The sequence below is a fragment of the Bufo bufo genome, chromosome 3, assembly GCF_905171765.1.
Source record: "Bufo bufo chromosome 3, aBufBuf1.1, whole genome shotgun sequence".
In the NCBI taxonomy this organism is placed as follows: domain Eukaryota; kingdom Metazoa; phylum Chordata; class Amphibia; order Anura; family Bufonidae; genus Bufo; species Bufo bufo.
Window position 1 is genome coordinate 424,196,422 of NC_053391.1, and position 25,328 is coordinate 424,221,749.

General features: G+C 46.2%; 1 protein-coding gene across 7 annotated transcripts in view; it reads right to left on the bottom strand.

The window, feature by feature from the left end:
- Positions 1-398: 398 nt before the first annotated feature.
- The window catches only part of SENP7 (SUMO specific peptidase 7), a 90,476-nt gene continuing 65,546 nt past the window's right edge, over positions 399-25,328 (bottom strand). For all 7 annotated transcript variants that reach the window (XM_040424968.1, XM_040424967.1, XM_040424971.1 and 4 more), the window contains 9 exons: positions 21,605-21,721; positions 17,537-17,659; positions 16,249-16,341; positions 15,592-15,785; positions 14,415-14,455; positions 13,489-13,526; positions 4,249-4,317; positions 1,575-1,725; positions 399-904 (listed from right to left, as the gene is read on the bottom strand). In XM_040424968.1, coding sequence (XP_040280902.1) covers positions 773-904; positions 1,575-1,725; positions 4,249-4,317; positions 13,489-13,526; positions 14,415-14,455; positions 15,592-15,785; positions 16,249-16,341; positions 17,537-17,659; positions 21,605-21,721 — 958 coding nt within the window. In that variant the 3' untranslated portion in view covers positions 399-772. The remainder of the gene's footprint in view (positions 905-1,574; positions 1,726-4,248; positions 4,318-13,488; positions 13,527-14,414; positions 14,456-15,591; positions 15,786-16,248; positions 16,342-17,536; positions 17,660-21,604; positions 21,722-25,328) is intronic.

Consider the following 25,328-nt stretch of genomic DNA (forward strand, 5'->3'; position numbering starts at 1 on the left):
CAAATTATAGGAGGATTTTAATTAAGTTTTTCAAAATTGCTTCATTTTTTTAGTTTAGAAGCACTGGAATAAGAAAAATGAGGTGTAAAAGAGGACATTCCCTTTAAGCAAATCCATGTACATAGTGTAACAAAAAATAATTCTAGCCACATTTAAATGCAAAGAACGTGTAACAAATGCTTGCTAAAGGTTTACATATACATTTTCTTTTTATTCATAATAAGACATTTCCAAATATAAATAATTACGAAGACATCTACTATTTTCCTTTAAAGAGGACCTGTCACCACTCCTGACATGCCTGGTTTAATAGCTACATGCATTCCCCATGTAATACCAAATCTGGAGCATCTATTCTTATGGCTCTATGATGTGCCATTCCTTTATTATTTCTACTAGCCTTCAGTAAGGGTACAGAGGGGTGGTAACCAGTTGGAGGGTGTACCTGAACAGTCTGAAAATGGCAGCACTAATTGGATAAAGTCAGTCTGTACAGGTACTCCCCCCAACTGGTTACCACCCCTCTGTAACCTTACTGAAGGCTAATAGCAATTAATTCATAACTTCTAGTGCAAATAATAAAGGAATGGCACAATATACAGACATAAGAATAGACGTTCCAGAATTATTATCACATGGGGAATGCGTGAAGCTATTAAACCAGACATGTCAGGAGTGGTGACAGGTCCTCTAAGTCTTTACATGTATGTACAGAAAACAAGTATCCTATTGCTGCAGCACAAGGTGCGTGAATAAGGCAGAGGCAGTCTTCTTAGCTCTTCTTCGATTGCTGCATATGTAGCCGTAGAATCAAGTCTCTAATCTTATCCCTTTTATGCTTAACTGCACTCGCAGGAAACCAGTTCTCCAAATGCATTGGAGGAACAAAGCTTTCAATGGGTTTCTATAGGAGAAGGAAAAAAAAAATAAAACTAAAATGTTTTCTAGAAATGAACATTTTTGAATAATATTAAAGAAGACCTATAAGAAAAAAGTTTTTTTGTTTTTATATGTACAGAGCTGTGGTGTTCTGGTTCTGTACACTATTTAATTCCAGAACCGTCGACTGCTGCTAACAGCTGATACTGATATCATATTGATAACCTATTTTATGAATAGGTCATCAATATGTTGGTCCTGAAAAACCCTTTTAAGGTGCATCTGTCACAATGATCAACCCTATTACACCAGACATAACACCTGGTAGGGCTGATCATGGTGAATAAAATGAGCCCTCTATTGCTGTACACGGATGTTGCTTTGCATCCTAATTATTACTTTTATTTAATGCAAATAAGTTGATCAGAGCACTGAGGGCCTGGCTTAACCCCTTGGAGCAGCGCTTCACCTCCTTCTCATGGCCTGATTGACAGGGCCAGGCATCATAAGTGTTGGAGTGCCTGGCCCGAATTCTTGTGCCGTCGACACTTCACTCGGTGCATGCATAGTTGATGTCAGGAGGCTCTTCCCACTCCCAATTATACATAATACGATTCTTAATGTTGAAACATCATGCAAACTGTTTTATATCTTGTAATTAACTTACTACTATCACCTCTACATAATGTACACACCTGAGCAAAGCTTTCCACGTATTGCAAGACGTACAAGCCGCAGTCTGTGCTGTTATTCTGTTTTGGGACCTTAGGATATAAGTCTCTCATGCTTGACCTGCTAAATTCCCTTGGAGTTTTGCGTTTAACATCCCACTCAGCTTTTAGATACCTGCATCAGAGAATAATGGAAACTGTTACTTGAAAAAACATCCTTTCAAATTCATATAGATTTATCAATATGTATGCAGCAGATGCAACAAAAATCCATGCTAATTTGTCTTCAAGAAAACATGAACAATTAAATTACAATAAGACACACTGAAGGAGAATTATCAAAATGAAAAGTCCAGCAAGGGTACCCTGTAATAACATCAGATAACTAAATTTATTAAGAAATGTAAGAAAATACACAATCAAAGAAAGTCTCACAACTGGATCCGGGGTAAGAGGCCAGTGTAAACCAGATGCAGTGGGTAAGTGGTGGGGAATAGGTCCCTAGCACTAATGCCCTAAACTGGTCCTCAGCCCAGGGACGTCTCCTGATGGTGGGGACGCCCTGTCCACGTACCTAATCTCAACCTCCTAGCTGTCCCTGGTAAGGTGAACAGTGGGGGGAGATGGGTGAAGAGTGGTACCCGTACAGATTCCCAGCACACAATTAGAAAATAGAGAAGATGTCCCCTGTATGCTGCCCTCGTGACAGTTTGCCAGGAGGTACAGGGTCCACCGAGAGGATAAAACTATACAGACAAAATCACGCACACAAACATAAATCTAACAATGTAAATAGATGACCTACAACCCCGACGCGTTTCACCCACAGCAGTGGGATCATCAGGGGGTGATATGGGTTAGGTAAAGTATGGACCGAACGCCCGTGACAGTAAAGATAACGGGCGCAGTCACATGATATGCGCGTAGATACATGTGTATATAAACACTTATAACGCTACAGCAGACCCAGAATAAGTAAGGAGTTGCCAATTGGCAGATAACATACTTTCAAACAGCGGCATGGATAGTAAGTTCGACCGCCTAGATGCAGCCTGCAACTCTGAGATAGGCGATGGCAAAAGGATCATGTAGGTATACTTTGTGCAAGGGTTCATGCAGGGGCATAGAGAGTGATCACCCCGGACCTACCTAGCTATTCAGTGCTCCAGGAAAATAATAACAAGGTTCGTAGCTCCTCAGGTATAGGGCTACCCGCCTGGAAAATGCATGGTGACGCCGTCGGTGTGGAAAGCTGGGTCTGAATTATCAAAATGGGTGCAAAGGAAAACTGGCTTAGCTGCCCATAGAAATTAGTTCTCAAAAATTAAAGGTGGAATCTGATTGGTTGCTATGGGCAACTAAGCCAGTTTTCCTTGGCACTAAGCTTAATCCAACTACCCCACTGACTTCTTAAAAGGATTATGCCATGATTGATGTAAAAAAAATCTAATTTTGCACATTCTACTCCAATGATACTCTAAGGGTACGGTCACACAGGGCATAAATGCATCAGATTCTCCACAGAGGAACAGTGTGTGCAAAATCTTCAGCATTTTACATTGCTTGCATAGTGGAAATCTCAATGCATAGGTTGAAATCTGCAGCATCAAAAATTCTGCTGAGAAATCACAGCAAAATCCACAGTGGAAATTCCACTCCTTGTGGCGATACCCTAATGCATATCCCCAATGACGTGAGTGAAACATTTCACCAGGCTACGAAAGAGGTCATCTGCAGTCCAATGACTGGCCTCAGCAGTGACGTGTTTACAAGTGGCACATGGTCTAGTAGGGTAATACCTAGGGACACGGCACAGCTGAGACTGCAGAGATGCATGTGACCAAGTCTGTAGCCCGGCCAGAAGTAAACAAGCCAGGGATGGGAAGTTTGCTGAATACAGCCAGGACGCAGAACTGAAGGTGCGGGCATCAGGCGAGTATGACTACTGAATTAGGTCAAACTTGCTATTTAGGGTCCATTCACACATCCGTATGTGTTTTGCGGATGCGCAAAACACGGACATCGGCAATGTGCATTCCGCATTTTGCGGACCGCACATTGCCGGCACTCTCATAGAAAATGCAATTGCGGACAAGAATAGGACATGTTCTATTTTTTGCGGAACGGCCCCATTGAAAATGAATGGGTCTGCACCTGTTCCGCAAAATTGTGGAACGGATGCAGACCCATTTTGCGGACGTGTGAATGGACCCTTAGAGATGAGCGAATTTCAGGTTATGAAATTCATTCACGCTTCTTTTACTGGTAAAAGGGGAATTGCGCTATGGATTCCGTTACCACCGACCAGAACGCAATTCTACGACGGAATGCAGTTATTCATTCCGCTATAATAAAAGTCTATGACCTGCAAAAGAGATCCGTCCCGTTTCCGTTATGCAGGAGAGGACTCCCCTGCATAACAGAAATGGGACGGATCCGTTTTGCAGCCCATAGACTTTTATTATGACGGAATGAATAACGGAATGCCTCTAAAGGCATTCCGTTATACATTACGTCATAGAATTGCGTTATGGTCCGTGGTAACAGAATCCATAACGCAATTCACCTTTTATCACTAAACGAAGCGTGAATGAATTTCAAAATATGAAATTCGCTCATCTCTAAAGCTATTGCCTGGCTTGAATGTAATGTACATAAAGGAAAGAAAGAAAACTAAACAAACATTCACGTCACTTACTCCCGTAAAACCTGTACAGTTGTGTGTGCAGATCCGATTTTTAGAGAATCAAAGATGAGTAGACATGGCCTGCATGGAAGAAAGAAATATGTTTCACAACTGCAATTTCATGGTATATATTTGCTGACATTCAATCTGCTAAAGACTATTTTTACATTTTTAAGATAAAATCCTGACAGTTTCTCGCTGTTAGGGCCCATGCACAAGACTGTATGCCCTTCGAGACATACGGTCTGTGAGCACTGATGGTGTGCACGGGAGAGCCCAGCATCATAGGTTACTATGGCGCTGTGCGTGTCGGGCCGCCCGTGGGACTACTGGCCCGCACTCATAAAACATATGAGTGCGGGCCAGTAGTCTCATGGGCGGACAGATCCGCACAATGTCATAGTAACCTATGATGCTGTGTGCTACTGTGCACACGATCAATGCCACTCACGGACCGTATGTCTCGGAGGGCAAACGGTCGTATGCATAGGCCCTTAGGGAAAGAAATCATAGAAAGATCAGATAGTTTGTTTGGCTGACGGCTGCATTACCATCTGAAGTGAGCTATACGTGCTCTGGTAATGGGATATATGGGCTGACCACAGATGGCTATTCGACAATATTTTTAAGGGATAAGGATTTTTGATCACCCGAAGCACTTGTTAGTGCACATATTTTCAAATAAGGATGAGAAACACAAATTTAGATGTTTAACCGCTTCCTGTTACAGAACTGACCATTCACATCCTAATAAACTGAGCCACTTTCCACAAGGACATGGATAACGGTCTTCTGTTCCTCCTCTCACAGCATTCTGTGCCCCCTTTTCTGACTTGCCTGTGGTCACCATGATTAACTCCTTCAATGCTGACCATAGCACTGACAAAACTGGATTTTTGTACTCCCCTTTTCTCGTAGGATGCATTGGGGGACACAGCACCATGGTTATATGCCCAGCTGACACTAGGAGGCTAACACTAGAAGTAAAAAGTGTTGGCTCCTCTTATCTGGGCTATACCCACTGCAGATGCAGGAGCAAACCAGTAGGTAGAAAAGCAGTAGGAGCACAATACAAAACTATAAGCCAACAAGTCCTAAACCAGAGAGGACCAACAGAAAAAACTAGCCACAGAGGGTGGGATCTGTGTCCCCCAATGCATCCTACGAGAAAAGGATTTTACAGTGAGTACAAAAATCCAGTTCTCTCTTAAATGCATTGGGGGACACAGCACAATGGGACATCCTAAAGCAGTCCACAAGGGAGGGCAGAAAAAACGAGATTTTTGTATAACTTACCAGTAAAATCTCTTTCTCGCTCTTCCTTGGGGGACCACAGGAAACCATGGGTATAGCTCAACTCCCTAGGAGGCGTGACACTAAGTGAAAACTGTTAAGCCCCTCCTCCAGCAGCTATACCCTCAGCCTGGAGAGAGAGACTACCAGTTGCGTGGCCAAGTAGTGAAAGAAAGGCAATGACCAACCAAGTAAAACCAAACAAGTCAACTACCCGACAGGGGCAAGTAAACCGTAACGGTAAACCAGAACAATGGGTGGGTGCTGTGTCCCCCAAGGAAGAGCGAGAAAGAGATTTTACTGGTAAAGTTTTCTCGCCCAATTCCTTGGGGGACACAGGAAACCATGGGACGTTCGAGAGCTGTCCAAGAGGGGAGGGACTACAGCCCAAGGCGAAACCACCGGAGGTACCAAGAAACCGCTGCCTGCAAGACCAGGCGGCCCAAAGCAGCATCCGCCGATGCATAGGTGTTCACCCTGTAGAACTTGGTGAAGGTGTGCAAGGAAGACCATGTGGCCGCCTTACACAGTTGTTCAGCCGAAACCCGATGCCTCTGAGCCCAAGAGGCACCGACCGCTCTGGTAGAATGAGCGGTAACACCAAAAGGCGTCTCCTTGCCCTTGGCGCGGTAAGCCTCGGCAATAGCCATCTTGATGAAGCGGGCAATAGACACCCCGGACGCCGCCAACCCCTTGAGCGACCCTTCCGGAACCACAAAGAGAGAGTCTGTGCGCCGAAAGGGTCAGGTGACTTCCAGGTAAATCTTCAGGGCCCTAACAACATCCAGGCGGTGAAGCTCCCGTTCTCGAGGATGCGAAGGAGACGGACAAAAGGGAAGGGAGGACGATGTCCTCATTGAGGTGAAAGGCGGAGACCACCTTCGGAAGGAAGGAAGGAACCGGACGGAGAACCGCCTTATCCTGGTGGAAGACCAAAAGGGGCTCCGTGCAAGAAAGTGCTGCCAATTCAGACACTCGTCGAAGGTACGTAATGGCCACAAGGAAAAAGACCTTACAGAACAAAAGGCGAAGAGAAACCCTCCGCAAGGGCTTGAAGGGGGTAGACTGGAGCGCCGAGAGCACAAGATTAAGGTCCCAGGGCAGAATGGGGGAGCGATACGGGGGAACAGAGTGAGCGACTCCCTGGATAAAAGGTTTTGACAGGTCCGAGAGGGGCCAAAGGCCGCTGGAAGAGAATGGAAAGCGCCGAGACCTGACCCTTTAACGAGCTGAGACCCAGACCCAGGTCCAGACCAGACTGCAAGAAGGACAAGACCGTGGGAAGGGAAAAATGAAGAGGATGAACATCCAGATTTTCGCAAAAACCCAGGTAAGACCGCCAAGTCCGGTAGTAAATCCTGAACGAGGCCGGCTTCCGTGCGCGGATCATGGTATGAACCACATCCGCCGAAAAACCCTGTCGCGTTAAAACTGCGGTCTCAATAGCCATGCCGTTAAACGTAGCGACCCTAAATGCTGGTGGAAGATCGGCCCTTGAGAGAGGAGGTCCTCTCTTAGAGGCAGCAGGCAAGGCGTGGCTCCCAGGAGCAGCATTAGGTCGGCATACCAAGGCCGGCGAGGCCAATACGGAGCTATCAGAATCGTAGGCATGCCCTCTGACGCGATTTTCCGGAGAACCCGTGGCAGAAGAGGGAGGGGCGGAAACACGTACAGGAGGGAAAATTCCGTCCACGGAAGAACGAGAGCGTCGGCGCCGTACGCCCCCGGGGTCCTTGGACCTGGACAGGAAGGTGGGGAGCTTGTGGTTGAACCTGGAGGCCATGAGATCCACATCCGGACAACCCTAACAGAGGCAAATGGACTCGAACACATCGGGATGCAGAGACCACTCGCCCGGGTCGATCGTCGTCCGGCTGAGGAAGTCCGCCGCCCAGTTGTCCACCCCCGGAATGTAAATTGCCGACAGGGCCGGAACATGAGTTTCCGCCCAGTGGAGGATGTGAGACACTTCCCGCATAGCCGCTGCACTGCGAGTGCCCCCTTGATCATTTATATACGCCACAGCCGTGGCGTTGTCCGACTGGACACGGACGGGATGGCCCCGAAGCAGTGGAGTCCAATGCCGGAGCGATAGGAGAATCGCCCTCAGTTCCAGAATGTTTATCGGCAGTTTGGACTCCGATGGAGACCAAGTGCCCTGGACGGACCGGGGAGGAACCCCCCCCCCCCCCCCCCCCCCAACCCTGCAGACTGGCATCGGTGGTAACCACCAACCAGGTCATCGGCAGAAAGGATTTTCCCTGGAGGGGGGTCCGTAACCACCAGAGGAGGGAGGTCAGAGCATGGTGAGGAAGGGGGAAGGGCCGGTCTAGACTCTCCGTAGACTTGTCCCAGGCAGACAGAATTGCCGTCTGGAAGATGCGGGAGTTATATTGCGCGAAAGGAACGGTGAGAGCCGAACCGCCGCCGCTTCTGTATCCAGTAGCATCCCCAGAAAGACGAGTTGTCTGGATGGGGTAAGCAAAGACTTGGGAAGGTTGATTATCCAACCGAACCGCTCCAGGGTTTGCAGCGTGAGGTTCACGCTGGTGGACGTCTGGGAAAAGGAGGGCGCCTTGATGAGCAGATCGTCCAAGTATGGAAGTAGAAAAACGCCCCTGGAGTGGAGCAAGGCCAGGACAGGGGCAAGGATCTTGGGGAACACCCGAGGAGCCATCGCCAGGCCGAAGGGGAGGGCGACAAATTGATAGTGGTCGTTCCCCACTGCAAAGCGAAGGAAACGCTGGTGACACCGAGCGATCGGGACGTGGAGGTAAGCATCCTGGATGTCGATAGACGACAGAAACTCCCCTTTTTCCAGAGAGGCCACCACGGATCTGAGGGACTCCATCCTGAACCGACGAAGACGGAGAAAACGGTTTAACCGCTTGAGGTCCAATATCGGTCTTACCGAACCTTCTTTTTTGGGGACCACAAAAAGGTTCGAGTAGAACCCCTTGAATCGGTCCTTTAGAGGAACGGGAGTGATCACTCCTTTGTCCAGAAGGGTGCGAATAGCTTCGGAGAAGGCGGCCGCACACTGGGGGTCCCTCGGGACACGGGAGCGAAAGAAGCGAACCGGAGGGAGGGACGCGAATTCGATTTTGTATCCGGAAGATACAACTTCGAGAGCCCAGGCGTCTGAGACGTGCGCCTGCCAGATGTCCCTGAACAGGAGTCGTCGTCCCCCCACCCGGGTGGGTGGGGGCGCATCTTCAGGCGGGGGTCTGCTTGGCCGAGGGAGGGCGAGCAGGCTGGGACTTACGCCAGGAGGGTTGAGTCCGAAAAAAAGGCTTTTTACGCCTATCCTGGGAAGAATTAGATGACGACCGGACGCGGATCGAGGGCCGGAGGCCCTGCGGGAGGACCTAAAACGAGAGAAACCAGGACGGCCTCGAGTGGTGCTCTTGGTCCTAGGCTGGGGAAGATGGGTGCCCTTTTCCCCCCCGTGGCTTCAGAAATGATCTCGTCCAGGTCGGGTCCCGAATAAGCGGGAGCCCGCGAAGGGAAGGCCAGCAAGCGACCGTTTGGAAGCGGCATCCGCCGTCCAAACCTTTAGCCAAAGTTCTCTCCTAGCTGAAATGGCCAGAGCAGAGGAACGGGCCATGAGGGCACCTGCATCAAGTGAGGCCTCACAAATGAATTTCCCTGCCTGAACAATGAGATGGGCTAAAGCACGGAGGTCCTGAATGGAGACGTCCGAATCAAGTTCCTGATCCAGCTGGGAAGCCCATTCCGAGACCGCTCTTCCGGCCCAGGCGGAAGCAAAGACCGGCCTGAGGGCTGAACCGGAGTTGGTAAATATGGCCTTTGTAAGGGATTCCATGCGCCGGTCCTCAGCGGACTGAAGAGAGGAGCCGTCCGCCACAGGAATGGCCGTGCTTTTAGACAAGCGGGCCACGGGAGGGTCAACCTTAGGCGGAGACGCCCAAGTGGAGATGCAATCCGCTGGGAAGGCATAACAGATATCCAACTTCTTAGGAAGGGGGGGGGGAATAAAACGGGCATGAGGGCGAGACCAAGCCTTAGAGACTACCGACGAGAAGTCGGCATGGAGAGGGAATACTGTGGACGCCTGCTTGGGGCGGAAAAAGGACACACCGGCCTTGTCAGAGCTGGGAGGGTCATCGTGAATTCTCCATCTGAGGGCATGTCCTGTGAGGAGGAGAGGCCCGACTGAGACCGTACCCTTGGAGGTGACAGGGATGCATCCGAGGATGACACGCACTCTGCCCTGGACCGCTTCTGGGGGTGCCGGGCCCTGGAGGCGTCGCTGGGAGCGAGGGACCCAGACGGGTCGGCCGAAGTAGCGGACCCGGAGGGTACGGCAGGGGGTGTAGCAGGCTGCGTGGCAGGCTGTGCATTCGCAAGGCAGCCCACGACATTAGTGAGGCTTTCCACGGCCTGGGACAGGGATCTTGCCCATTCAGGAGGATCCAAGAGGACAGGGGGCGGCACAGCAAGTGGCGGATCCTGTATTGGGACCTGGCATGCAGAGCAATGCGGGTCTGATTGCCCCCGTGGAAAGGGTGCTTCACAGGCGGTGCAGGCGTGATACCAGGGCCCAGAGGCCCCTGAGGGATCGGACATGTTGGCTAAAATGGCATGGCCGTCCAGGCTAGGGGTTGCTGGCACTAGGAAGGGGTTAGCAGTCCTACCAGAACGAAGATCTCAGGGCAGTCAGCGGAAGCAAACAGCAGGAGCAGAGACAAGAGCAGGAGCAGCAACACGATCTCTCCTCAGGGAAGAAGCGGCAGCAGTGATATGCTGGTCTCCTGGGATGATCGGAAGGCAGGGATAAGAAGCGAAGCCCCGCCCCCCACCTGCTTCGTTCGCGCGCGCGATTTAAATACATATAAGGCCGGTGGTCTGTGGCGCAGAAACGAGGTATGCCGCCGCAGAGAGGTATCGGCCGTACCGGCAGGAAGAGCGATGCCGCGATCTGCTGTGCGGCCGTCGCGATGCCGGCTGCCCGATGCAGAGGCAGGCATAGCCTGCCGGCGCTTTCTGGGTGCCGCTGCTGTATGTATCTGCGGCAATCTGAGGGCTCTTCCAGTACGGACACTTTTCCCCCTGCCCCACTGTCTCTCGCCCCTGAGAGAAGTAGAGCCTGCATCAGCTGTATATCGCCCCTCTCCAGGGAGTGGGGGCTCTCTGTAGCCCCAGAACTTCTGCATCCAGCGTCAGTGAAAGGAGGCCTTGGGTGCAGGAAAGGGAGGGGGGAGCAGGGCTGGAACAGCCACTTTCACCATCCCGATGTCTTCACTCTCTGTCCATTCCAGCAGGGTCGCCCCTTCAGCTACTGGCACCGCAGTGGCAGGAAGCTGGAGAGGAGCTTGGCGTGCGGGCAACCCTTACGCTGGCGGGATGCAGGGGAGCTGGGCTGCCCTGGTCCTCCCTGTCTTCTGTGGGGGAGGCAGCAGTGTGGATGGCCGGCACTGGTGCAGCTCGACTCCAGGAAAAACAGAGAGGTCCAGGCATCTCTGCTGTCCCTGTGAAAAATGGAAAAAAATAAAAATAAAATTTAAAATGAAGGAGAAAAAACAGCCCTGCAGAGCAGGGAGTGTCTTGCCTCCTTGGACACTAAGCAAAAAACTGGTAGTCTTTCTCTCCAGGCTGAGGGTATAGCTGCTGGAGGAGGGGCTTAACAGTTTTCACTTAGTGTCACGCCTCCTAGGGAGTTGAGCTATACCCAAGGTTTGCTGTGTCCCCCAAGGAATTGGGCGAGAAACAGCCATGCAATGCAACTAACTCATGGCTGCTTGCCGAACCCTGCAACCCAAACTGGCATCAGCAGAAGCCAAGGAGTGGATGTGATAAAATTTGGAAAACGTGTGGACAGAGGCCCAGGTGGCGGCCTTGCAGACCTGGGAAGCTGAGGCCTGATGTCTAACTGCCCAAGAAGCCCCGACCGCCCTAGTGGAATGAGCGGTCAACCAAAAGGGAGGAACACGACCCTTCGCAACATAGGCCTCCATAACTGCCGACCTAATCCAACGGGATATGGTGGCCTTGGAAGCTTGCAGGCCCTTGCGAGGACCCTCAGGGACCACAAAGAGGGAGTCCGACCGGCGGAAGGACTCAGTCAACTGAAGATAGAGGTGAAGAGCCCTAACAACATCCAAACGGTGAAGAGAACGCTCCCTAGGATGAGAGGGGTTAGGACAGAGGGACGGAAGAACAATCTCCTCATTAATGTGGAATGAGGACACCACCTTAGGGAGGAAGGAAGGGACCGGACACAGAACCACCTTATCCTGATGAAACACCAAGAAAGGGGATCTACAAGAGAGCGCAGCAAATTCAGAAACTCTGCGAATAGAAGTAATCGCCACAAGAAACGAGACAAAGGAAAGAGAAATATCCTGTAAAGGCTCAAAGGGAGAGGCCTGAAGAGCGTCCAGAACAAATGTTCAAGTCCCACGGTTCCACAGGAGGACGAAAAGGCGAGACGCGGTGAGCGACCCCCTGCAGAAAGGTTCTCACTTGGCGGCGAGAAGCCAGGGGTTTCTGGAAAAGAACAGATAGCAGCAAGACCTGCAGGAAAAAAGCAGGTCGTGTCTGCCTCCTACAGACACTAGAAAAAAACTGGTTTGCTCCTGCATCTGCAGTGGGTATAGCCCAGATAGGAGGAGCCAACACTTTTTACTTCTAGTGTCAGCCTCCTAGTGGCAGCTGGGCATATAACCATGGTGCTGTGTCCCCCATGGTGCTGTGTCCCCCAATGCATTCAAGAGAAATGGAGAGGGGTCATCTGTAGCTTGCTAGCCCCAGCACTGGGTTTTCTGGGTTTGATGGTTTTATATGGACAGTCTGGGGCCTAGCAAAGGCCTCCAAGGCTGGCCAGAAAAAAATGTTGGGGAGTACCTAAGATATGCTCTAACAAGGTTCCTCAACTCTAGTCCTCGGGGTCCACCTGCCAGCTATGATTTGAGAATATCCTACAGAATGAATACCTGTGGTAAGCCCTGAAAACATGACTGGCAGGTGGGCCGTGAGGACTCAAACTGAGGAACACTATCCTAACAGATACCTATACACAGGCAGCAATATAGTGTTATATAGTATTATGAAATTGCTATATAGTTTAAAAATGAAATGCCTCAAATATCACTGTACACATAAAAATAGAAAACCTATAGCTGAGAGACTATATAGGGGCAAACAGAAAAACATTTCTGGGATTTGCTAGAACCTTAATGGGTTAAAGAAAGAATTTAAAAGTGTAACATAAAGGACATATTATTTGGTGAGGATGGCAGTGATGTCTTAAATAAAAAAGACCAACATTTGGAAATGCAATTAATTAAGGAGATTAATAAATGACTGCATACACTTCTGAGCATAAGGAGCTGAAATTTTCATCACCATATGGTGAAAGAGGATTAGCTAGTTCAGGAATCTTCTTCTATTTGTTAATTTTACCCAAGTCTGTGTGCATTATAGCAAATAGCATTACAGTCTAACAGCATGGTCACTAAATTGCAATATTCTAAAGTGCTAAACAAATGCAATTTATCATTGAAATCATAATCCTTAAAATTATTATTGAGGATTCTCTGCGCTTTTTAGGAATTCAGACCTTTTTTCTATCCTTTGGAAGAAAGACAGTTTAGTTAGTACCTAACCCTCCATCTCCACTGCATTCACACAGGCTGCAGGCTGTCTGGTTGGGTACGTACAGGAAGTGTGCCCGTATCTTCCTGTCCAGTTGCAGAATATTAAAGGCAGCTGAACAGCAAGAGAAGGGCACACACCGGGTCGGGACCCGAACTCAAGAGCCTGTAGCCTGTTTGAGTGCAGCAGAGATAGCAGCACAACGGATGAGTAAGTGCTAACTAAACGGTCTTTCTTTCACAGGACAGAAGAAAGGACTTAAAGGATTTTTAAAAAAAGACTCCGTAGAACCCCTTTAAGACCAAAGTGTACAAACAGTAAAGTTAATGAAATTCTGATTACCTTTTACAGAGTTTACCATGGTGCTCGTCTTTCTGTTTCTAAAAATAAAAAAAAAGCATTATTGGGTAAAAATGTAAATGTTATCTACCAGTGGCATTCAACAAAACTTGTATAGCTACTCGCCTATCAGTGGTTTTTGTTACTTTTTATTTGATGGGTGCCGTATTGCACGTGTCCTGACTAGGGTTGTCACATACCAAAATTTTGATTCGATTTCTATACCATAAAAAAGTATTGTGATACTCAATACCATGCGAAAAAAATAAAACACCAAAAAAGCCGCTGGCATGTTACATTTTATGGAACATCTGGTCCATAACAGAACAGTCCTATCCTATTTTTTGGGGGGACAAGGTGACTAAAAAATGGCGAATCATCTGAGGGGTTAATTGCCACGGATCGCAGCCCCTTGTCATAGAGGTCGCACGCTGGGTATGTAATTCTGCCGCAGGCACCCGCTGCCTATATTTGTATTAAAAAGTTAGTTATCTTTATTGGTGGTGCAGTGGCCACAGTCCCTCCTCCTCTACTGTGCTGAGGAGAACACAGCGCGCCATGCTCTCCGATACTAGGCTGCGCTATCGGTAAATGGCAAATCCCAGTATCGAATCGATCCGGGTACAGAAGTATCGATTGGATATCGATAATTCGATACCCGATGCAACCCTAGTCCTGACTACCTACAGCGTCAGGACGCAGTGCACGTAGGTGCACAGTATGACCTGATGCTGTGCGAGATCAGGTGACAGTGTAGTGCGGGCCGGGATAAGAATAGGGATTGGTGAGTGCAAGGGAGACTGCCGGATCTACAGAGTGGCAGCACCATCTGGAGCAGGAGAGGTAAGTTCATATATTTTTATATCTGAGGTCTGGTGGATCTTGGGGGTCTGATCAGTATGTAATAGTATGCAAGAAAAACAACTTACAGAATGTTTGGGATTGCACCTTGTTTCTGAGCCTGTAGAACCTGCAACATATAAACATTAGAAGAAATTAAATGGGCTGTCCCACGCCCACAAAAACTCTTCATTGTATTGCAAATAGAATTTCCAGCTGTATTAGCATACACACTGCTGTCAACCTGTAAGTCTATAATCAGATTCTTTGCAGTGGCCTCATATTGTTTCTGTTATAGAGGGAGTCCCTTTATATTGACTAAGACACAATATTAAACATTTATAACAATTGAGACTAATGCACTCATCTTAGGCTACTTTCACACTGCCGTTTCTGGGTCCGCCTGTGAGACCCGTTTCAAGGCTCTCACAAGCGGCCCAAAACGGATCAGTTTAGCCCCAATGCATTCTGAATGAATGCGGATCCATTCAGAATGCATCAGTTTGGCTCCGTTCCGCCTCCATTCCGCTCTGGAGGCGGACACCAAAATGCTGCTTGCAGCGTTTTGGTGTCCGCCTGGCGATGCGGAGCCGAACATCCATCCTGACTTACAATGTAAGTCAATGGGGACGGATCCGTTTAACTTCGGCGCATACAGAGCTGCTTCTAAATGTAAGAGAGCTTCCTAGGCGTCTTACATTTAGACCATTTTCTACGTCTAATACAGTTTACGTCTACGTCTAATGCAATTTTAGACCTGGCGTCAGCGGTGGAAGAGTCGCAGATGGGGCCCAACTAACCATTGCAACCTAATATAGGCGTATTTCAGTAAAACAAATTACCCCTATAGCCTAAATTTTTACATAATTAAATGTATCTGTATAGTGCCACCTGCTGTTTCTACTTTTCCTTATTTTTTGTATGTCTTACTGAGCTGGTCGAATATGCTCAGTTTAAATCCTCAACTGCCACCAGCCATATGTCCTGTTAGAAGCTGTGCCAGTTACAGGGACAGAGCTGCAGCAGGAAGGTCACTCCCCCTGATCTGCCAGGCTGAAGATAATCTAGCAGAGCAGTGAACATGGAAATTTCTGGACCCATGTGAGGTACAGGGCTGGTGCTAGCTTTGTTAGAAGGCATTGCCATGTACTATATGATGTCGAATTTTCATTTTTTTACATTAATCATGGCATAAGCCCTTTAAAAGGTCAAAATGTGGCAAAGACAGGAAACAGAAAACAAGAAAATAAAAGCAGGAGAAAACACCTTCAGATTCGCTGTTGCTTCCTTCTCCTAGAGTTTCCTCTTTCTTTGACAAATGGTCATTGAATACAATAACAGATCCACTATTAGAACCAATTTTATTTTCAAAATCTTGAATGGTACTTGGTTCTTTTTGGTCTTCATAAACTGCTTTCTCCAGCCAAGGAAAACATATCACTATGAGATACCAGTGGGAACTGAAGAACAAAAACAACATGGGTAGTTACATAGTGCTATAAAAAAAACATAAAATGACAAAGAACTATAGCATCACTAACAGATCCTAACGACTTATATGCATCAGCCAAAATATAAAATCCAAATTATTATAGCATGAAGCGCAAGACAAATTTTTCCCAAACTTTGCTGCTTTTATGAAAGGGGCATCATAACCCGACATCAGAGGTCACTTCACGTTACAGGACTGTAGCAAATCAATCATGGACAGCATTAACTGGTCACCGTGCTCATGTGATGATAAGTTACAATGCCGCTTTCATCCATAAAGAACGACGTGTATCAACTGGGATTAGTGATGGGAACAAGTGAAAATATAAAAATGTATGTATATTGCAGAACTTGCAACCTCTGAATCATAAGAGTTACAACATTTTCCATTTAGTTTTTTTGTACTAATGAGAATCCTTGTGAAACACTTACTTTTCATTAACGGGAACAAAGATAAAATCCTTTGCAAAGATATCAACATGCCGGGTCCAGTTTTTAACTCTATAGTGTCTTCTCTGTGCCGCACTTTACAAAAATAGATTAATTTTACAATTAAAATTAATCTCACATCACAGTGTATAAAGCTTTCAGCTTAAAACAGTTTAGTCTAAAATATGAATAACATGACAGCCTAATAAAGACAAAAAGGCATAACTTAGGGCTCCTGCACACAAAACGTATTTTCTTTCCCTGTCCGTTCCGTTTTTTTTGCGGACCATATGCGGATCCATTCATTTCAATGGGTCCGCACAAAAAACCGAAGGTACTTTGTGTGCATTCCGTTTCCGTATGTCCGTTCCGCCAAAAAATAGAACATGTCCTATTATTGTCTGCATTACGGACAAGGATAGGACAGTTCTATGAAGGGCCAGCAGTTCCGTTCCGCAAAATACAGAATGCACACGGACGTCATCTGTATTTTTTGCGGACCGCAAAATAAATACGGTCGTGTGCATGGGGCCTTAGGGAAAGATTTTCAATAGGGTTGTCAGGCGGTGACTCTGTCACACACTAATCAGGTGATTTCAGTATTGCCACTGAACTGAGGGCACAGAACGGGCAAGAAGGCCTGGGTCCCCTGGGAGAACTTAAAGGGAACCTGTTACCGGGATTTTGTGTATAGAGCAGACTCATCTCAGGTTAATTTGCATATGTATCAAATCGGGTTTTTTACACAATAAAAGCACACAGAGCTATGGGGACTGGGTATTGCGGACGTGCTAGCGGCGATCTAGCAACCCATGTCCTCAGCTCTATACACAAAATCCTGGTGACAGGTTCCCTTTAAAGAGGTTTCCAAAGAGAACAAATTGGTGGAAAAATGGGTTAAAAAAAAAACCTGACTACTTAACAATCCTCCATTGCTCCTGCTCCACCACTGGTCTCTACATGGTCCTAACGCAACACATAGGAAATACCTGCTCAGCAAATGACTGCACCAGGAAGTAGAGACCAGAGGGAACCGGGGCAGCATCAGAGAAGGAGTGGAGTGATTGGTTGCATATTGGTTGTTACTTTTTTTTTTAACCCATTCTGAGCCTGATGTTGCCAATTTATTTCCGGTAGTAAAACCCCTTTAAACCAAACACTTCTATACATCTTCTGCCACACTAGTCAGGTGTGTGTAAGAATAAATGTAGGTGGGGATCACTTTAACAGAAAATATTTGTTCCTAGTAAACTGCATGAGGGCTTATTTAATGGAAAAAATCCAGACTTACGGTATTTCTGGGTTACTGTCATTTGTAACATTATCCTTTCTTGTTAAACATCTGAAGAAAAAGCTGCTAAATACATGGCATTTCTCTGCCAAATTCTTTGGATACTTTTCCAGTAGAAGGTACCTGTGGAAGATATCATGAAATAATAGTAACATATAAGTAAATCACTGAGTTGATGGCCTATCCAGTCTGTAAGTTAAAGGCTATGTACACCTTCCCAAATACAAATAAACCATGTCCAGTGATGCTACAGCTCTTCCATCTGTCCCCTACACATCTTGCTAACTATCCGAATGTATGTAATCAAAAAGTGTGAGACAGATGAAAGGAAGTAAGACTGAAGAATCAGACAACATGGGGTTTGTTTGTAGTCTGTTACCATGGAGATCTGCACAGGAACTATAGAAACAAAATAATAAGACATTTCTAATCAATACCTATTACAGTGTGCTTTTGTATTTCATTTTAGACACATCGGGTACAATCAAGAAAATTTGGAAGTGAAATTTGACATAGCCTTGAAAGGGAGCATGTCACTATGACAGTGCAGAGCAATCTGCTGGAGACAGGTGATAAAACAGGAGGAGCTGAGCAGATTGGTATATTGTTTTGTGGGAAAAGATTTAGGATAACTTGTATTTTATTCATTTATATCACTGCTCATTCTGAGCTCAGCAGACATGTGGGTCATCTCATCAGTGATTGATATCCTTCCCTTTAGGAGTATGAGCACCTATGCTTACGACTCCATGATGTGCCATTCCTTTATTATTCCTGCTAGAAATAAATTGCTAGCAGTCTGCAGCAAAGGTATTGCTGGGTGTTACCAGTAGCGAGTGTGTCTGACTGTCCAATCAGTGTTGCTGGTGTAAGACTGCACAGGTACAACCCCCCAACTAGTTAACACCCATCTGTACCTTTACTGCAAGCTGCTGACAATTCATTCATAACTTCTAGTAGAAATAATAAAGGAATGACACAACAAAGTCATAAGAATAAATGCTCCAGAATCATTATTACATGGGGAATGCAAGTAGTTACTACAACAGACATGTCTGGAGAGACGACAGATCCTCTTTATCCTTTTTTCCTTTCAAAAAGTTATCCTTTGATGCAAATTTGCATGGTGTCTCTTTTAAAATGCTAATTACTTGGTGGAATTTCTAACTTTGTCCCAGGCGTCCATTTTCTCAATTATATGGGCATGGAGAGACACAATAGTATTATTATTATTTTTTTTTTATAATTCAAGTTTTATGTGTAAATTTGTGCACATGATCCTAGCCTGGTTACAGCCTACAATGAACGTGTCAATCATCACTGATGATGCGTTCATGGCCTGCCCCCTGTGCTCCATCACAACAGCGCATGAGTGAGAATGAATCTCATTAGTGATGCGAGAGCACAGAATACTATCTAGCCCCCCGCCACCTTGGGTGTTGACCTGTATGACATGTAACTGCCATGTGTGAATGCCCTCTAAATGAATGGAAAGGTTAAATGGATGCTATATGCTGCCATCTGTCACATGTGGTGTCCCACTGTAAGAAAAACGCATACCACACGGTTGTCTACTACGCTATTCAATATCCTTCTTTTTTGCAGTATACTGACATATCACAGCTAGATAATAGGCCAAAACGGAGCCCCATTTAGTGAGCACATCAGGAGCTTTCCTGCTACATGCCAAATGATGTGAACATAGCCTAATATCTGCTTATACAATTTCCAGCAAACTGTTCAGCTCAGGGTATAATCCCAAAAGAATTAGCTTTCTCAAGCATTTCTGCTGAATAAGGAGCAGCTGGCATGTCAGTTATGATTAGCGTCTGGCTCCAAATGTCAGAGAGATGGCACGAGATCATTCACACAGTGCTGCAAAAGGTGAGAACCTTGTATTAAGCGGCATTCATATTTTCAGGCGGGAAACAGTGATGCTATAGAAGGCAGGCCAAGATCATATCAATATATTTTTTTTTTTACTGATGACCTATCCTCAGGACAGGTCATCATTATCTGATCGGTGGGGGTGCGACACCTGGGACCCTTGCTGATCAGCTGTTTGGGAAGGCAGCGGTGCTCCTATGAGCGCTGCGGCCCTCTCTCTGCTTTACCTAGGCCAGTGACGACAAGTTCATCGGTCACATGGCCTACCAGTGATGGCTAACCTCCGGCACTCCAGCTGTGGTGAAACTATAACTCCCAGCATGCTCTATTCATTTCTATGGAGTTCTGAGAACAGCCAAGCAAGCAAGTGTGCATTTTGGGAGTTGTAGTTTTATCAGAGCTGGAGTGCCGGAGGTTGCCATCCCAGGCTAGGCGCAGGTCAGCTCCATCTAAGTGAATGGGGTTGAGCTGCGATACCAAGCACAGCCGCTATACAATGTACGGCGCTGTGCTTGGTGAGCCGCGAGAAGGCAGTGGCGCCACTGCCTTCTCAAAACAGCAGATCGGCAGGGGTCCCGGGTGTTAGACACCCACCAATCAGATACTAATGACCTATCCAGGTGATAGATCATAAAAAATCTTGGAAAACCCTTTTAATTTTATGAAACCATGTAAGAATGTTGCTATAAATGTTACAAACAAACTGCATTTTGCTTAAGAAAAGTGACCAATAATTTGAAACTTTAAGGCCAGGCTTCCATGTAGCGGTAGCCACATGAAGCTGAAACCACGCCAAAGGCTTTGGTTTTTGTCGCAGATGATGTCAGTCCTATTCACAGCAGAGGCTATCAAAAAAACACTTTGGGGGGAGATTTATAAAAAAAAATGGTGTAATGAAAACTGGTTTACTTGTCCATAGCAACCATTCAGATTATTCCACCTTACATTTTCCAAAGGAGCTCTGAAGAGTGAAAGGTGGAATCTGAGTGAAAGTCAGTTTTGATAAATCTCCCCCTTTAACTGTTTTCCTGCCAAGGACATATCTCATATGCCCTCCTCCAACAGCTCATAAATATCAGATGGATGATCCGGCATCCTCACCGATTAGCTGTCTTTAACAGTCAACAGTCGATGAAGCAGAAGGCTCCATCCACTGTGGGGTGGACACGTCGAGTACTGCATCTCAGCTCCCATTCAAGTGACGGCAGTTTCCAGTGCCTGGGGTGGGTGCCAGCCCTGCACCAATCTGATAATGACCTATCTGGAGCATAGGGCATCATGCAAATTTAGGCCCAAGCGGTATGTATGAACGCTGAAAATGTTGAGCTCTTATCTTTAGGAGTTGTAGTGCATATAACTTTCTGCTTCTGCCATATTTCTAACCACCAATATCAACTTATGCAATTTTTATGGAAAGTTATGCAAAATTGAATAAAGCTGCCTGAGTACATAAAGTGCTAAGTGGCATTCTGACAATGTTGTGTGTACTCTCAGAAATTATATAAGTACGGGGGCTTGGTGTGATTTTTTTTTTTTTCTTAATACACATTTTATTTATACCTGTCAAAAGTGAAAAAATTGTACTGGTTACCAAAGGTGCAAAAAAAACAAACAACGAAAAACCTGATAGTAAAAAGGGTTAATGTAATAATTACATAATCTTCTGACATATCTGTGAGAAAATGTACTCCCACCGACCAATACAATGAAAAGATGATAGAAGCTGTTTTGGATAAATAACTGCAAATATGCTTTAAAGGGTTTTACATGGGGTTACATTATTGATGACCTAGCCTCAGGATAGGTCATCAATATCTGAAGAGAGGGTCTGACTCCCAGCACCCCCACCCATGTCATATCTGAAGGTGCCACACTGTTCAGACAAGTGACAAGGCCTTCAAAGTTCATCAAGCACAGTGCCATACTGACCGATGGATGTGACATCACAAGCTGGGGAAGAGGCTGCAGTGCTCACCTGAGCACCCCAGCCCCTTTCCAAAAGCTGATTGTCAGGGGTGCGGGCATGGAGTTCCATGCATCAGATATGGTCCATCAATTCTACAGCACACAGTTGCTAAGGGGTTAGAAAGTACATTAAATACCTGAACAGATGGTATTTTCTAACCAAGGCTGTTAATCTATAAGAACCAATCCATATAATCCTATTATAAAAATACTCACTTTAGATAAAAATCAATAATAACATCATTAAGAAATTCTCCATGTTCCAAACACTCCAAATCTTCATTAGTTACAGCAAGGCCTCCTTTAGTTGGGGGAGGAGGATAAACCAGTAATCTGAAAAGTAAGTAAAAAAAATAATAGTAAAAAGGCAAGAGAAAATAAACCAAGTAACATGCATATTTTTGTGATCTGGGATGTGCAATGTTTACTTGATTTATGTCCTAAAAACTATAATTATCTGACGTTAACCACTTTCATAAACCAATAGTCAAATAAATTATCACGATTTAGGCCTCATGCACACGGCCGTTGTTTTGGTCCGCATCCGAGCCGCAGTTTTGGCGGCTCGGATGCGGACCCATTCACTTCAATAGGGCCGCAAAAGATGCGGGCAGCTGTCCGCATCCAATGCTCCGTTCCGTGGTCCGCAAAAAAATATAACCTGTCCTATTCTTGTCCGCGTTTTGCGGACAAGAACAGGCAGTTATATTAATGGCTGTCCGTGCCATTACGCAAATTGCAGAACGCACACAGACGCCATCCGTGTTTTGCGGATCCGCGATTTGCGGACCGCAAAATACACAACGGTCGTGTGCATGAGGCCTTAGAAGCAGAGTTTATAATTGTTTACTCAAAGGGGTTGTCCATTTTTTCTTAAGTGATGCCCTGTCCTCAGAATAGGCCATCAGTAGCTGATCGGCATGGGTCCAACATCCAGGACCCCCACCAATCACTTGTTTGGAAATCGCTCCGGTGCCAAAAACTCACAGCTCCACCTACTTTGTAGTAGATTGAGCTTGTCACTGCAGCGTGACTCCCAGTGTGTTAAATACTTGTTCGATAGGACAAAGACGTTGTTAGACACCTCTAAAGGAGGTTTATCTCCTGCCAGAAAACAAAGGATCTCTGCCAATCAGCTGGCGATGGCCTATCCTGAGAATAGGCCATCACTTAAAGGGAATCCATTTTATGCTAAACTCACCGAGGACAGGATAAAGTAGTGAAAGAAATGCTGATTTCAGTGGTGTGTCACTCATGAGCTAAAAGTAAGTGGTTTCTGAGAACCAGCATCATAATCATTGCAGCCCAGGCCTTGAAAAGAGTCAGATCTACATGAGAAGAGTCCTGGTTATCCATAATTCCCTGCTCTCCCCGTCCATCTGCTGATGATTCGCAGTTCTCTCCTAGAGAGAAAGGGAGAAAACTAGGTAGAAGACTGTCAGTCATCAGCAGGTGGGCAGGGAGAGCAGGAATTCATGAATAACCAGGACTCTTCTCAGGTGGCCGGGACTCTTTTCCAGGCCCAGTCTGCAATGATTATGATGTTGGTTCTCGGCAACCACTTACTTTTAGCTCATGAGTGACACACCGCTGAAATCAGCATTTCTGTCACTACTTTATGCTGCTCTGAGTGAGGTCAGTACAGCAAGAGGAGCTGGGCCGATTCATATATAGTTTTTCAGGAAAAGATTTAAACATTTAAGACTCTGCTTTTTTTTATACTTAAGACCATGTACAGCTATCAGTGACTCTCAGCTAACCTGATAACACCTCCCTAGGTACAACTGAATCAGAAAGAACATAGACTTAAAAGGAGTTGTCCAAGTAATTTTTTTGTTCTTTGCATGTGTCTAAGAAAACGTAAGTGCTTTTTATTTCACTTACTTCATCTACAGTGGCCCTGTTCTCCTAGTTAGCTGAGTGTCAGCTTCTTTGCCTGCTCTGATGACTTTCCGAGCACAAGCCTAAGGGAGCAGGTCTGCCTCTGTGCACAGAATGTCACTGTGGGCTGTGCTGGATGGAGTGATAAGCCATACCCGCTGCACTGCCCACAAAGTTTAACCCCTTCTACCATCAGCAGCACAGACTCAGGGCTGGAGGCTCTGCCTCAGGTACTGAGCAGCTGCAGGGTTTCCTCTTCTCCAGACACTGAAGAGACAATTGCTGTACACAGGATCTTCCTTCCCTCCATGCAAACACAGAGCTGACAAAGAACGGCAGAGTCCTCTCCTCTGTACTCTTCTGCTGGCTGTGAGGAAGTGTCTGCAGAGCATTGCACAAGAACAGGTAGGGGGAAGATCCTGTGTGTACCAGCAGTGTCACTGTATTGTACACCTGAGACTTATAGTCTCATATTGGATTAGGGTCAGGAAGCATTTGGCTAGGGGGCAGTGATTGTTTAATACTTTGTAGGGAATTCATGCTAAAAGTCAACATCTAGACAAGGAATCTGGACAGTTTAGGCTACTTTCACACTACCGTTCAGAGCGGGTCCGTCTGATGTCTGCCCAGACGGATCCGCTCATATAATGCAGACTTGGGATCCGTTCAGAACGGATCCGTCTGCATTATATTGTAGAAAAAATTCTAAGTGTGAAAGTAGCTTCAGACGGATCCGTCCAGACTTTACATTGAAAGTCAATGGGGGACGGATCCGTTTGAAAATTGAGCCATACTGTGTCAACTTCAAACGGATCCATCCCCATTGACTTACATTGTAAGTCTGGAAGGATCCGCTTGCCTCCGCACGGCCAGGCGGACACCCGAACGCTGCAAGCAGCGTTCAGGTGTCCGCTTGCTGAGCGGAGGCTGAACGCTGCCAGACTGATGCCTTCTGAGCGGATCCGCGTCCACTCAGAATGCATTAGGGCTCCCTTCAAACGGAGCTCACAAGCGGACACCCGAACGCTAGTGTGAAAGTAGCCTTAGCCATGCTGTATGGCAGCTAAACTGTATGAGCCTCAGTACGTTTTTCCCCCAACCAACAAAATATAAACAAGCAAAAAACAAGCAAAAAACAAGCAAAAAACAAAACTAAATAACTGTTCCCTTGATCATTTCTGAAGATGTAAGAAACATACAGTACAAGAAAAAAGGTCTACTAAGGATCTGAGGAATAATTTGTTTAATCCTTAGATGTTCTAAAAGATCATGCAACTAATAGAGATCAATTAAAGACACAGACGACTGTAACAGCAGTGTACAAAGTGCACGTGTAATTTTCTGTACAAGGAATTACCATTCAAGGTTAAGTCCATTAACTGCACTGGTTTACAGAGTACCTGTTAAAGGGAATATGTCACCCATAATTTTTCTGCCAGCATTTAGAGATATGCTTTACAGGAGTCACAAACACAAAGGAGCTGACCCTATTGACTTCTATGAGAAAGTTTTCTGGGCATGTTCTGTGACCTGTGCAGAAGTCACTGTACAAGAATGGAGTACATAATGTGTAATCTTAATAAAGAAGTGTCATCTTTCATACGAAGGCTAATATTACACGAGTAGATCATGTAGGTGATTGTCAGGAGGGAAGCGTTCCTTCCTGGCAAATCGCCTGCTTGTCAGCTGAGGAGTCCGCTGCTATTACAAACAGCGATCTCCTCCTCAGTATGGGGAGGGTAATCGGCACCAGTATTACACTGACAGATCATCGACAACGAGCGTTCATACGAACGCTTGTTAGCGATGATCTGAAAGATTATCTGCCCATGTAATATAAGAAAGTATTTAAAAATATGTCTAAATTTGTCACATTGTGGCGGTAGGCTGTTAAATGCACAAAAATGGCAGGTTACATTATGACCTGTTAGTGCCAACTGGCACTGCAGATCAATGTAACTGAGCTCTAACTAGACAGCTGCGGTCACAGTGAAGACCCCGGAGACCAATAAAAGCATGTGATCACTGTGACAGCCTGTCAAGGTGATCACTAGTACAC